The sequence below is a fragment of the Bubalus bubalis genome, chromosome 16 (assembly GCF_019923935.1).
Source record: "Bubalus bubalis isolate 160015118507 breed Murrah chromosome 16, NDDB_SH_1, whole genome shotgun sequence".
NCBI classification, from domain to species: Eukaryota; Metazoa; Chordata; class Mammalia; order Artiodactyla; family Bovidae; genus Bubalus; species Bubalus bubalis.
In genome coordinates this window covers 61,514,052-61,529,004 of record NC_059172.1, presented here as the reverse complement: position 1 = coordinate 61,529,004, position 14,953 = coordinate 61,514,052, and the positions used below count along the sequence as shown (strand labels likewise).

The window sequence follows — 14,953 nt, the reverse complement described above, 5'->3', positions numbered from 1 at the left end:
ACTTCAGGATGCCTTCCTCTTGCAGCCCCTGCCCAGGCTCGAGCTGGGGGAGGGGGAAAAAAAAAAACACCACAGGCCGAGACTGAGGACGTGTTTGAGGGCGGGATGCCGGGGCGGGGCAGGGCCTCTCAGGGTGCTGCGCGGGGAGGGTGCTGCGCGGGGAGGGTGCTGCGCGGGGAGGGAGCCCCCTTCCTTGACTGGGCTGCCATCGCTGCCGGGGCCTCAGGGCTCGGATGGGTTTCCTCAGCCTTCACAGGGCAGGGCCGGTGTCTCCTCACTCCAGAGCGGGCAGGAGGGAGGGCCGCCGCCTGCCCAGCGGCCCCCTCAGAGACCCGCGGCGCAGGGAGCAGCCCGGCCCAGAGCGCGCGGGGCGCCAAGAGCACGGGCCGCGCCGACGCCATGGCCGCGCGCGGGGAGCGGCGGCCGGGCGGCCTCCCCGCCTTCACCCGCGACGACTTCGAGGCCGACCGGCGCCGAGGGGCGAGCGGCGGCTTCGCCGGCTGTCCCAGGCTCCGCAGCAGCGCCGGCGGACCGAGTGTGCCGTGGAGAGCTCCCTGGCCTCCCGCCCGAGGCCCCCAGGCCCCCGCCTGCCTGCCCGCCCCACCCCGCTCCTTTGGCCAGGCTTTCAATTCCTTTAGGGAAGGGGAAACTGAGGCCCGGGGAGCGAGGACCAGGCAGCCGGTCTGAGACTGAGCATGGTCCTTTCCGCCTCTGGAAACTCTGTCGAGTGGCCTGACCTCCCCGAGGCACAGCCTGCCTCTTTCCATCGTCTCTGAAATGCGCTCGGCTCTGTCTGTGGACCCAGACCTGTTTGTTGAAATCCACGGAGGTCAAAAGTGAGCAGGAGCTACCGGCAAGATGCCTTTGTTCAATCCGACCTCCCGATCGGGTCTGGCCTCCTGTTTTCCAGCCTCAACTTCCTTCGGGGTGTCGGCTCTGGGTGGCCCTCTGCCGCCCTCCTACCCACCCCTGAACTCACAGGGCAGGCAGGCAGGGCTGGGTTTGCTGAGGAGCTGTGGCGCTTGGCTCAGTGATGCTCCGTGACCTGGGGGGAAGTGCCTTATCCCCTCTGCCAGTGCAGGCTGGAGGGGGCTTGGAAGGTGGAGGCTGCCAGCCTACTGGCCTGAGAACCTGCCCAGCCCACTCATCTACCAGCTCTCACACTGGCACTGCCAGTTGCCCAAGCCTGACATGCTACAGTCTCTGCCGTTTTTCTCTCCGGCTCCTCCCAAGTCCCATGGCCTCTCCCTGGAAGACCTCCTTTTCCCTAGTGCTACCTCTCCCGCAGTGCGTCCAGCCATCTCTGCCTTCCCTCTGAGATGCAGCTCTAGCCCCATTCCTACCAGACTGGCCAGTACTTGGCTGTGCACGGGCCCCTGGCGCAGCCGTGAAGGAGACACTTTGGGATGTGAAGTCTGAGATGATCACCGTGTCCTCCTCCCAAGGCTCCTGGGATATCAACTGGAGGTCCTTGGGGGTGTGGGGGACAGTGTGGCATCTTTTCTGGACATTCTCTATGGTCACTACGCAAGCTCCCAAGACACAGCCTCGCATCCCACACAGCCAAGTTCCTTTCTAGTTCCCAGACCCCTTCCTGCTTAACGAATAAGGGCAAAGTGAGACAGTCCCAGAGTCACCCATCTAACTCCCTCAACATCCTGGCTTGGGAGTAGAGTCAGATCATTCTAGAATCTGTCCAGATCATTTACAGCCTTTGAAGCAAAGAGCAAGAGGAAACAGATGGCATTGATAAGACTACTCAGGAGACATTGACAGTAACCCCCATCTCAAGTCCCTTCCCAATCCCAAAGGACTAAGAGATTTATTTATAGTAATTAGCACCTGCCACCTGTGGAGTGCTCTCCTAGGAGTTTTATGAGTATGACTTCACTGGATCCTCCTTCCATCTTTTCATTCATTTGTCCTCTTGATGAATATTTATTGCTCACCTATTATGTGCCAGGTGCTGTGCTGGACCCTAAGATATAATGAATATAATGATGAATGCAACAGATATGCTTCCATGATGACTCAGTGGTAAAGAATCCACCTGCCAAAGCAGGAGCTGCAGGAGACCTACATGAAAATCTAACAATGCTTATAATTCTGTTTTTGCTTATACATTTGTTATAACGCTTATAACAAATGGATAAGCAGAATGTCACAGGAACGCTTCTGCTCTTTGCGTGGGTCGATATCCTAGGGTTTGTACCCAGATGCCTTTAAAAAACAACTACCAAAGCCATTTGAGCAGTCCAGCTTATACTGAACTGACGAAAAATTAAAGCAGGGTAGGGTTTTATTGCTGAAGGAGGGTATGGCAACTCACTCCAGTATTTTTGCCTGGAGAATCCCACGGACAGAGGAGCCTGGTGGGCTACAGTCTACGGGGTCACAACGAGTCAGACACAACTGAGTGACTAAACACACACCACACACAGTTGATTAACAGTGTTGCGTTAGTTTCATGTGTGTGGCAAAGTGATTCACTTATACACGTGCATATATCTTTTCTTTCTCAAATTCTTTCTCCATTTAGATTATTGCAGATATGAATATTGAGCAGAGTTCTCTGAGCTATACAACAGGTCTTCCTTGGTTATCTTTTTTTTTTTTTTAAGATTTTTTTGGATGTGGACCATTTAAAAAATCTTTATAGAATTTGTTACAATATTGCCTCTGTTTTATGTTTGGGTATTTTGGTTATCTATTTTAAATGTGTGTGCATTGTGTGTGCTAAGTCACTTCAGTCATGTCTGACTCGATGCGACCTTATGGACCATAGCCTGCTGGCTCTTCTGCCCATGCAAGATCCTCCAGGCAAGAATACTGGTGTGAGTAGTCATGCATTCCTCCAAGGGAATCTTCCTGACCCAGGGATCAAACCTTCATCTTTTAGGTCTCCTGTATTGGCAGGAGGGTTCTTAATCACTATCTCCACCTGGGAAGCCCACTATTTTAAATGTAGTAGTGTGTATATGTGGAGAAGGCAATGGCACCCCACTCCAGTACTCTTGCCTGGAAAATCCCATGGACGGAGGAGCCTGGTAGGCTGCAGTCCATGGTGTCGCTAAGAGTCGGACATGACTGAGCGACTTCACTTTTCACTTTCATGCTTTGGAGAAGGAAATGGCAACCCACTCCTGTGTTCTTGCCTGGAGAATCCCAGGGACGGGGGAGCCTGGTGGGCTGTCGTCTATGGGGTCGCACAGAGTCGGACCCGACTGAAGTGACTTAGCAGCAGCAGCAGCAGCAGTGTGTATATGGGGCTTCCCAGGTGGCACTAGTGGTAAAGAACTTACCTGCCAATGCAGGAGATGTAAGAGACACAGGTTTGATCCTTGGGTCAAGAAGATCCCCTGGAGGAGGGCACAGCAACCCTCTCCAGTGTTCTTGCCTGGAGAATCCCATGGACAGAGGAGCCTGGCGGGTTACAGTCCATGGGGTCGCGAAGAGTTGGACATGAATGAAGCGAATTAGCATGCAAACATGCACTGTACTGTATATGTCAATCCTAAACTCCCAGTTAATTCCTTCGCCCTTCCCCCAGATGCTCGCTGTATTTTGAAGGTAGCACTGATGGCATGTGCCGAGGAGCAGCTTGTGGGAAGGAGAGGAAGAGAGGAGTCCAGGATAATCAAGATCTTTGAAGAGGGATGGAGCCCATTCACTGAGATGGAGAAGGCTGAGCGGGGAGTGGGTTTGAAGAGAGAATCGGGAGTTCCGTTTTAGACACTTTAAGTGTGAATACCCAGCTGGAGATGCTGAGGTTGCCTGGAGACCCTGGGACTGGGTCTAGTTAGTGATCAAGTAACAGAACAGGAACCTGCAAAGGAGGGACCAATCCCGCGCCAAGAACAAAAAGTTGCCTGTAGGCTATAGTAATAACTGATCAGTGAGATATTAGGACCGGAAACCAGATGAAAGGGTGGGGGAGGGGAGGAAAAGAGAGAGACAGTAGGTGTCGAAAACACTCTCAAGCAGTCTAGGTGTCAAGGGGAGTTGTGCACGTCCCTGTTGTTCCCATTTTACAGTTAACAGGCTCAAACCCAGAGTTTGCTTGTTCGAGGTCATACAGAGATGAAATTGGGATTGGAAAGCAAGGCAATGCAGCCCCAGATCCCGTGATTTTTCCACCTCGTGATGGATGTCTTCTCAATTCTTATGATCTCAAAAGGACAAGAAGAGACAGATTAAAAAAAATACATTACAGAGGTTGGGGGAGGGGCGGGGAGCTCTCTTGAATAGTAGGGAAGACAAGAAGACCTAAATCCGGACCAGCCAACCTGTCCAGTTGCGGGTGTGGGGGGAGCAGGTGCCTTTTCCTGGAGGTGAGGCAACTCTGGCTGGCTTCCCAGGGAGGCCCTATGAACACATTTCCAGCAGCCTTTGACTGCAATGCCACTGCAGCTTTGCAAATACTTTGCTTTTTAAAGAAAATGTCATTTCTCCTTAATCTTCATCCCCACCATCCCCAAACAATCTAAAACAATTTGCATATTTGCTGTTCTGTGGGCATGGACAGTGAAAAGAGCGAAAGGTTTTGCAAATGCTTATTCTGTAAGGCTTTCCCTTCAGTCTTGACTTCAATTCAGCAAAGATGCCTTGTGCTATGCGTGGCCGTGTGCTGTGATGAGTACAAAGATGAATAATTATAGTTCATCTCCAAAATGGAATCCCATACAGCCATTACAGAGCTCGCTTCAGGAGAATAATGATTCAGAACATGCTCACGCTACCCTGACAGGGAAAAGCAGGTCAAAAACAGCCCACACTATGTGATGGCAAGGGAGAGTGGAGGAGGAAAGAGGGCCAGGGAGGGAGAAGAGGAGAGAGGCTCCTTGCAATGTATTGTAAAAGAATATAGTAAATTATTAACAGAGGCCAACTCTAGAAGGTTGGGTTACTGATGATTTAATTGGTGGGGGGAGGGGGGCATGCCATGTGGCTTGTGGGATCTTAGTTCCCCAGTCAGGGATTGAACCTAGGTCCCACAGTGAATGCGCTGAGTGCTAACCATGGGACCACCAGGGAATTCCCTAATTTTCTTTTCTAGTCCCATGATATTCTACAAGGTATGCGTGTGTGCACACATATACATATATATATATTACTTTCATAATAAAAAAGGCAATAAATTATATTCTTCCATATTTTTATTGAAGTATGGTTAATTTACAATGTCATGTTAATTTCTGCTATAAGCAAAGTGACTCAGTTACATATATATATATATATACACACACATGCTTTTTCTAAATATTCTTTTCCATTATGGTTTATCATAGGATATTGAATATAGTTGTCTGTGCTATAGTAGGACCTTATTGTCTATCGTTTCTATATATAAAAGCTTACATCTGCTAACCCAGCCTTCCACTCCATCCCTCTCTGAACCCCCTTCCCCTTGGAAACCACTGGTCTGTTCTCCATGTCCATGATTCTGTTTCTGTTTCATAGATAAGTTCATTTTCATCATATTTTAGGTTCCACATATAAGTGGTATCATTTATCTTTCTCTTTCTGACTTCAGTTAGTGTGATAATCTCTAGCTGCATCCAGGTTGCTGCAAACGGCATTATCTCATGTTTATGGCTGAGTAGTATTCCACTGTATATACGTACCACATCTTCTTTATCCACTCATCTGTTGATGGATGTTTACGTTGTTTCCATATCTTGCCTATTGTGGATAGTGCTGATATGAACATAGGGGTGCAGGTATCTGAGTTATAATTTTGTCTGAATATATGCCCAGGAGTGGGATTGCCGGATTGTTTGGTAGTTTTTAGCTTTTTGAGGAACCTCCATACTGCTTTCCCCAGTGGCTGCACCAACTTACACTCCCACCAACAGTACAGGAGGGTTCTCTTTTTTCCACATCCTCTCCAGCATTTGCTATTTGTACACATTTTTAATGATGGTCGTTTTGATTGGCGTGAGCTGGTACCTCAATAAATATTTTAAAACAGACGCAGAAGGTATGTTTGGTCCTCCATGGGCTTGTGGTCTCCTGTGGGAGATAGACATATATAGGTAGCCAGAATAAAGAGCAGGCTTTTTGTGGCTGCTTCTGTAGAATGGGCTGACTTCTAAATTGACAGCCTCCTTCACTTCCTGTTTTGTTGCTGGACCCTAATCAGAGCATCCTTTCGCATCTCTCTGTCCTCCCCCACCACCTCGCAAGCCCCTAAGGGGGTCTCTGCGTCTGTGCAGCCTGGCCTCAAGCCTAGTTTGTGTGTCCTAGTTCCTCTTGTAATTAAAGGTCACCAGCTTCCATATTTCGCTCCCCTTTCTCCATAGCTCTGATGTGAACTGCCTCATTGAAGCAGCAGCCAAAATGGAGAAGATCAAGTTTCAGCACGTCGTGTCCATCTGTGGGGTTTGCAGGCAGCCCCTGGGTGTTGTGATGGAGTTCATGGCCAACGGCTCCCTGGAGAAGATGCTTCCCACTCACAGCCTTGGCTGGCAGCTCAAGGTCCGCACCATCCATGAGACCAGCCTGGCCGTGAACTTCCTCCGCAGCATTAAGCCACCACTGCTCCATCCGGACCTCAAGCCAGGCAACATCCTCCTGAACAGCCGCTTGTATATCAAGGGGAGGACCCATCTGTCCCCTGTCAGTCCACAGTCTTCTCCACGTAAGCTGGATTATCTACTGCCTGGTTGGCCTGTCAAAGAGTTCTAAGCAGCTCCCTTCATGGACAAATACTAAAGGCAGGGATCACACCTAAAACAGATGGATGCATAGTGAAATTTGGTGCATGAAACTGCATATCAGGATGCCTGCAATAACCCTCTTTGGACCTCAGTCTTCCATTTCTAATGTGGACAGAATCATCTCTATCCCATTCTTTGATTCAAGTAAGGATGTGTGTAAATGAAATGTTTTTAAGAAGGGTCATGATGACCTTTTTTTGTTGTTTTTCAGTTCCTAAGACATGTTACACTTTGATTTCTGCCTTGGAACTTTTGCATATTCTGTTTCCACTGTCAAGAACAGCGTTCCCCCAGTCCCTCCTTGTCTAGCAAAGGCCTACTCATCTTTCAGCTCTCAGCTTAAATAACACCTCCTCAGGGAAGTTTTCCTTGATCCACTCCCACATGCCTCTGTTATACAGCCTCACTGTGTCTGTCTCTTCACATTGCTAACCCCAATTGTAAGTATATAGTCATTTATGAAACTGTTTCATTAGTAACTCTACTCCCTGTTTGAATAACCACTTAGGAGAGTAATGGGTGTGGGGGGTTCATCTTTCATAGAAGAAATGGGTTTCTCTGGCCACATTGTGTCTTCACTGTGGTTTGTGGGCTCTTTGTTGTGGCCCGGGGGGCTTTCTATAGTTGTGGGATGCGGGCTTCTCCTCGAGGACCGCTAGAGCACACAGGCTCAGCAGCTGCAGCTCGTGGGCTTAGATTCCCCACAGCATGTGGGATCTTGGTTCCCCAACCAGAGATTAAGTTCACGTCCCATGCATTGGAAGGTAGATTCTCAACCCCTGGACCACCAGGGAAGTCCCGGTTTCATCTTTCTTATCTGCTGCCTGATTCTCAATACCCAGCCTAGTTGGAATTCAGTGAGTTGGCAATTGGTATATGAATGAATCGATGGATGGAAGCAGAGTGTGGGATAAATATACATGGTGTCAGTGCTTCAGGGCCCATGGAAGTGGGATGAACAGAAGCTCACCAAAGGCAGCAACTTTATCCTCGGGTCCTTTGGGTAATGGCCACACCTACCAAGTACTTACTGTGCACCAGGCACTGTTTTAAGTGCTTTTTGTATATTTCCTCATTCAATGCTCATAACAGTACTACGAGTTAAGTTCTGATATTATTCCCATTTTATAGATGAGGAAATGAAGGCTCTGAGAAGGTAACTTGTCCGAGGTCATCCTGTCGTCCATGGTAGCTATGGGAGAGAGCCTGTGCTCTCAGTGGCTACACAACACTGGAAATGAGGAAGGCGGGAGGGATGAGGAACTCAGGCAGCTTTCTGGAGGCAAAACCGTATTGCCCTTCCATCCCCACCCTGGGCTTCCTTCCAGGTTTCAGACTTTGGCCTGTCCAAGAGGATGGAACAGTTGACCCAGATGTAGTGCATCAAGAGGTCAGCTCTGCAGGGCACCCTCAGCTACTCCCCCCCCTGAGATGTTCCTGGAGAGTAACAAGGGCCCAGGGCCCAAATACAACATGTACAGGTGGGCTAGAGGCGGGGCTCCAGGCCACATACCCAGCAAGCAGCTTGTCACCACACTGCCTGGACCCCAAGGCGCAGAGGGCAGGACAGGGGTGATGTCTGGCCCTGCCCTGCCCATGTTGGGGGAGTAGGAGGGGTGCAGCGGGACTCCGGCCAGAGAGGCTTTGCCTGGGATTTTGTGGTCCACGGGGCCCCTCTGGCTGGATAGAGGAAGTCACTCAGGGCACACTTGCCCTGCCTGCAGCTTTGGGATCGTGATCTGGGAGATGCTCGCTCAGAAGAAGCCCTATCCAGATAGCAGGCGGCAGTGGCACCGTCAAATGGGGACCTGGAAGGGACTGTGAGAGGCTGGGGGTTGGAGGGGGCGGGGCAGGTGCAGGTTTATGTTGGGGACTTCACCCTCCTACCTTCCTCCCCCTGTTTCTAGGGCTCACACGTCGGTGGAAGAAAGGGCAAACTTCAGCCCAGACCATGCTTTCTGCCTCTGATTCCTTTGTTTCAAAATATTCTTTCCTATCTCTCCCACCCCCAGCCCTGCCACGGTGTCAGGTAAACAGACTGTCAGGGAACTTGGATAATCCAGCAAAGTTCAAAATCAAAGCCTGTAACTAGGCCTGCCAGTCAGTCCGGCTGCCTTTGGACAGCAAAGGCCCACAGTGAGAGGCCACGGCCAGTCCTGGCCTGGGAGCATCTGGAGCTGGTCCAGAGACCCAGCTGCTCAAATCTAAGCCTCAAGTCAGTCTGCAATCTAGGTATTAACGCACTGTGCATTTATGGAGCCCCTGCTGTGTGCATGGGCAGAGCCCCAACCTCCCGCCCAGCCCCTCTGCCTTCCCTCGCCCACACAGTCTGGGCCTCCTCTCACAGGCTTCAGCATCATGACCATCATCATCCAAGTGGCCACAGGCAGGCGGCCCTCCCTGCAGCCTGTCTCAGATGAGTGGTTGGCTGAGTCCCAGCAGATGGTGGAACTGATGAGGCTCTGCTGGGACCGGGAGCCCAGAAGAGGCCCTGCTTTCCAGGTTCTCACCAGACTGACCTAGACGAGGATTGGAGAGCTGGGGTGCCCACGGGCCAGGAGAGATGACCAAGGCCCCAAGCCACTCCCAAGACTTGCAGGGAGAGCCCTGCATGGCACTAGGGCAGAGTCTGCTCCATAGTGTGGTGGGAGGTGGGGGGATGGCAGAGGCAGCTGAGGGAGCAGCCAGGGGCAGCTGAGGACTGTGGTCTGGTCTCTTTGGCTTAATGTGTACCCTGTGGGAGGTAAATTAGAAAACCCTCATTGCCAGAAGCTAACTGGGCCTGGCTCTGCTGCTTCTGAATCTCTTGGCCTGGGTCCTCTCAGGCTGCAGTGTCCTCATTTGTAAAATGTTCCCAGACCATAAGCTCACAGGCATGGATAGATGTTGCAATCATCCACTCCTCTAGGGATGATGTAAACACACACTTGTGTGTAAGTGTGAGCATCTTAGAGATTACCTAGTCTTGCCCTTGTATTTTATGGAAAAGGTCTACCCTCAAAGGGCTTCCCAGGTGGCATTAGTGGTAAAGAACTTGCCTGCCAATGCAGGAGACATATGAGACGTGGGTTTGATCCCTGGGCCAGGAAGATCTCCTGGAGGAGGACATGGAAACCCACTCCAATATTCTTGCCTGGAGAATCCCGTGGACAGAGGATCCTGGTGGGCTATAGTCCATAGAGTCTCAAAGAGTCAGACATGACTGAAGCAATGCTCAGGCGCGTGCATGCACACACACACACCCCTCCAAGGCAGAGTCCCAACTTGCCTGCTTCCTGATGCTCAAGTGTGGGTGCCCTTGAGGCCAGGGCTGGGTTTGGGGAGGAGGTAGAGGGAAAAACATTTAAAATGGGGAAGAACTGCTGGCCAACCGGCGGCCTCTTTTGCTGTGTCTCTGTTTCTTGGGGACTTCCCCGTAGCTCAGATAGTAAACAATCTGCCTGCAACGCAGAAGACCGGGGTTCAATCCCTGGGTTGGGAAGATCCTCTGAAGAAGGAAATGGCAACCCACTCCGGTATTCTTGCCTGGAGAATCCCATGGACAGAGGAGCCTGGCGGGCTTCAGTCCCTGGGGTTGCAAAGAGTCGGACACGACTGAGTGTCTAACACTACACGACACTACTGTTTCTTGGAGCAGACATCATAGCGGAGACAGACATGCTGCTTTCGCTGCTCCAGAGTCCAGTGGCCCACCGTGAGAGCGAGGCCTTGGCCGGGAAAGCGTCCTGCCGGGGGAGCGGGCAGCAGGCCGGCCAGGGGAGGTGCGGACGTGCGAGGTCAGGGCCTCGTCTCTGGCGGGCACTGAGAATGCGCGCATATGTGCGCGCCCCACGAGGCTGCCTGGCTGAGGGGCAGACGGGGACCAGACTCAGTGCATGCTCTGCTGGCCAAGCCACACAGACACTCAGGGATACCTTTTCCTAATTTGCTAGAGGGTGCTCTGAGCGCTGGTGGTGGCCGCGGCCCTGAACCCCTGAGAAGGACATGCCCTCCCTGACGCATGTGGGGTTAAACAGGGCCCGTCCTGCAGAAGGCGCCCGCGGCTCTTCCCTGTCTTCCCGCCCTGTCCGTCAGCATCATCCCTGATCCGCTGTCCTTACCCTCCTCACCTGGGAACCAGCCATGAGCTAGTGCGGGGTTCCGGGCTGAACCCACAGGGCCACCACCCTGCCTTCCCTGTGGCCCAGGGGGCAGCCGAGGCCCTGGGCCACTCTTTCTTGGGCAGGGCGTCCCCAGCTCAGGGTCTTCCCCTAGACACAGCTGGTGGCGGGCATGAGAGAGGAGGAGTCTCCTGGCGCAGGGTGGGAGGAGAGTCCTCAGAGGCGAAGGGAGGAGGCGAGGCCGACATGGACCAGAACCTCCCGGCTCTCATCTGATCTGCCCCCTGTCTTCCGGTTCCCCAGGTCAGTGAGGAGATCTGCCAGGAGCTAACAGACTCTTGAGAATCCCTTGGACTGCAAGGAGATCCAACCAGTCCATCCTAAAGGAGATCAGTCCTGAGTGTTCATTGGAAGGACTGATGCTGAAGCTGAAGCTTCAATACTTTGGCCACCTGATGCAAAGAGCTGACTCATTTGAAAAGACCCTGATGCTGGGAAAGATTGAGGGCAGGAGGAGAAGGGGACGACAGAGGATGAGATGGTTGGATGGCATCACCGACTCAACGGACATGGGTTTGGATAAACTCAGGGAGTTGGTGATGGACAGGGAGGCCTGGTGAGCTGCAATTCATGGGGTCACAAAGAGTCAGACACGACTGAGCGACTGAACTGAACAGACAGCGGTGAGTCCAGACAGGTCTCAGCTGGAACCCCAGAACACACAGCGGAGGAGAAAGGGGACTCAAACCATATCCTCTGCCATCCTCCCTGGCCTACCCTTCTCTCCAGGCCTGGAGTCTGTGTTCCCTCTCTGGGCACCCGGCCCTGAGTTCCAGAGAAGCCCGTGCCCATGGGGAGCCTGGCTCTGCTTCCCCTTCAGGACTGTGTTCTTTTGAGGCTGGACTCCTCCCTCCCTGGCCCGGAAAAGGGAACATCAGTTTTCAATCCTGATGGCATAATGGAATTTCTTGAGGGAATGAAAGAGTACCCGATGCCTGAGCCACCCTAGAATAATTGACTCAGAATCTCTTGTGGTTTGGTCTGAGCAGTGATTTTCATTTGTTTGTGGGTTTTTGTTTTTTTTTTTTCGTTTTGGAAATTGTTGCTTTTAATTCTAATACACCACTGGGTAAAGCAGGAAGAAATGGGTCCCTGAGCACCTCGGGAGGAGTTCACAGAGCGCCACCACAAATTTATCTTCAATTTGCATTTATTTACTTTGTGCCAGGCACGTCTCCAGAAGTTCGTACCTACAGGATTTGTCTTCAAGATGGTAGCACGAGGTGGGCATTGTTTGTGTCCTCCTTAGGGATCAGGACCCCTAGGCTCAAAGAGGCAGAGAGCACGTGGTGCTAAGGGGTGGAGTCAGGGTTTGCTTCCGGACTGACCTCTTTCTGCCTCATCCTTACAGGAAGAACTGCCAGACTCAGCTGCTGTCTAGGGTGGTGGAGCCTGAGTAGAGATCTGGGATCTAGGGAAAGGACCTGCACTCACCCCATCCAGGAAACTCTGTTCCTGGATGGTACTTCCAGGAGATAGGGGAATGACTGAGATGACCCCTGGACAAAGTCAGAGGTCCTTTTCTCAATCTCGTCTTCCTCCCAGCAGACTCAGGAGACTATTTGAAGCGGGTCCTGCATCTCTCAGACAGTGAGAGCCTGGTCCCTAGCGATGAGCAGGTGTGCATCTATGAGAACAAGGTCACCCCCTCCACTTCCTGCTGGCCTGGGGCTACCTGGAGGGAGTGAGGCTGCTGCTGGCCCACGAGGTGGACGTGGACTGCCATACAGCCTGTGGCTACCCACCCCTCCTTATCGCTGCCCAGGACCAGCAGGCCGACCTCTGTGCCCCGCTCCTGGAGCACGGCACCGACACCAACCTGGCAGATGAGGACAGCTGGGCCCCCTTGCGCTTTGCAGCCCAGAATGGGGACGACCACTCCACCCATCTGCTCCTGGACCAGGGGGCCCACCTGATGCCCAGGAGCACGAGGGGTGGACCCCACTCCACCTGGCTGCACAGATCAACCCTGAGAATGTGGCCCGGCTTCTGGTCTCCCATCAAGCTGACCCCAACCTGCGAGAGGCTGAGGGCAAGACCCCTCTCCACGTGGCCGCCTACTTTGGCCACGTCAGCCTGGTCAAGCTGCCGACAGCCCAGGGGGCGGAGTTGGATGCTCGGCAGAGAAACCTGAGGAGGCCACTGCACCTGGCAGTGGAGAGAGGCAAAGTGAGGGCCACCCAACATCTGTTAAAAAGTTGGGCGGCCCCTGATGCCCTCGACCAGAGCAGCTACAGCCCACTGCCCACCACGCCTGCCAGGGGCAAGTACCTTATCTGCAAGATGCTGCTCAGGTATGGGGCCAGCCTGGAGCTGCCGACCCAGCAGGGCTGGACACCCCTGCATCTAGCAGCCTACAAGAGCCACCTGGAGATCATCCACCTGCTGGCTGAGAGCCAGGCAGATATGGGGGTTCCTGGAGGCATGAACTGGACCCCCCTGCACCTGGCTGCCTGCCACAAGGCGGAGGTGGTGGTGTCCACCCTGCTGAAATGTGGGGCTGACCCCAGTGCTGCTGAGCAGTCAGGCTGGACACCCCTTCACCTGGCGGTCCAGAGGGGGTCCTTCCTGAGCGTCATCCACCTCCTGGAGCACCGTGCGGACATCCATGCCTGAAATAAGGTGGGCTGGACCCCTGCCCACCTGACCACCCTGAAGGGAAACATGGCCATCCTCAAAGTGCCAGTCAAGGCTGGCGCCCAGCTGGACATCCAGGACAGCGTCAGCTGCACACCCCTGCAGCTGGCCCTCCAGAGCCAGAAGCAGGACATCGTCGCCTTCCCAGAGGGCAGGGAGCCCTCACTGGCCATTCTGGGCAGATCTGAGCCAGGAGCCCAAACAGAAGTTTAGACCACCTGGGGTCTCCTTTCCTGTAAGGAGTAGAGGCTACTGGAAGTGAACCTGGGCTTCTGGCAGGGCCCCTTCCCTGTGCTTGCCACCTGTCCCTCTGATCTTGAGAGGAGACAGGAACCTGGTCCCCTGGGTGGTGGAGGGGCAGGGAGACATATGCTGAGATTGTAGCCGTGGAAGGGGCCCCTGACTGGAGACCTCCTGTCAGCCCCTCCTCCATGTGTATCTCAAGCAGACTCTCAGCCTGCTCCTCACTGCATCCGGACTCAAGCCCGCACAGTGAGCTCCCTCTATTCCCAGATTCCTTCCACCTTTAATCACTTGCCCCCAAACTCGCAGGAGCCCTTGCATCCTGGAACTTTCTCTGAAGAAGGAGGGAGGCACGGAGAAGAGGGAAGCGCTCCCTCCCAGCTCATGTCTGTGTGACTGGGGCAGGGTCAGGAGAGACAGACGCATGTGTTTGTAGAAGGGCAGATGCTAAAAGTTCAGAGGAAATGTCCACTTCCAGTTGAGAGCCCTAGCCAGCCCCCTGTTGCTGCCCTGACCACCTCCCTGGCGGCCCTGGTCCCAGCGGCCAGGTCTGCTGTACAGTCTCCTGTGGGGGACGGGAGCTTCTCATGAGTGATCCTACATGGGACGTTGGTCCCTGTCCCCCCAGCCTCGCCCTCACTCTGTCCAGTTAGATGACCGAGTTTCGAATCTGACTTCAATAAAGCTGTGTTTCTGAGTAACTCCCAAGAGGTGGACTGAGCTATGGGGCCAGGTTGATATGGGGGCCAGTAGTGTTAGTACGGGGGGGGTGTGTGTGTGTGCCCATGTGTGTTGAGTGTATGATGTGTATGTGTGAGTTCCCACCGGAGAGGAGGCAGAGCGCAGATGTTGGGAAGTGGAGGGGTGGTGATGTCACCTGGGGGCGGGGTGGTGATGTCATCTGAGGGGTGGGGTGGTGATGTCACCTGGTGGGGTGGGGGTGGTGATGTCACCCGGGGGCCGACGTGCAATTCTCTGGGCTCAGTGCAGGGACTTCCTCCTGGGAAGCGGCTCAGGGAGCTCGGTCCTGCCCAGTCAGCTGCCTGGCCTGGTCTGCTGGTTGGAGCAGGGCTGGGACTGCTCACACTAGCCTTGTGTGACCCAGCCTAGGCTCGCAGCCGGTGGCTTCTGTTTCCTCTCTGGCTCTGCTAGGGCTGGCCCACTGTTGGGAGGGGGTGGGGCAGGACTGTGGGT

At 53.4% G+C, this 14,953-nt stretch overlaps 1 protein-coding gene across 1 annotated transcript; it reads left to right on the top strand.

Annotated features, from left to right (window-relative positions):
* Window positions 1-399: 399 nt before the first annotated feature.
* ANKK1 (ankyrin repeat and kinase domain containing 1) lies at window positions 400-13,731 on the top strand. Its single transcript, XM_006072497.3, is given in 14 exon segments — window positions 400-493; window positions 496-546; window positions 549-579; window positions 6,303-6,618; window positions 8,048-8,140; window positions 8,142-8,200; window positions 8,444-8,488; window positions 9,062-9,198; window positions 9,201-9,221; window positions 10,357-10,480; window positions 11,128-11,156; window positions 12,425-12,526; window positions 12,529-12,786; window positions 12,789-13,731. Coding segments are annotated over 14 exon segments (2,301 nt in total). The 3' UTR covers window positions 13,730-13,731.
* Window positions 13,732-14,953: the final 1,222 nt, after the last annotated feature.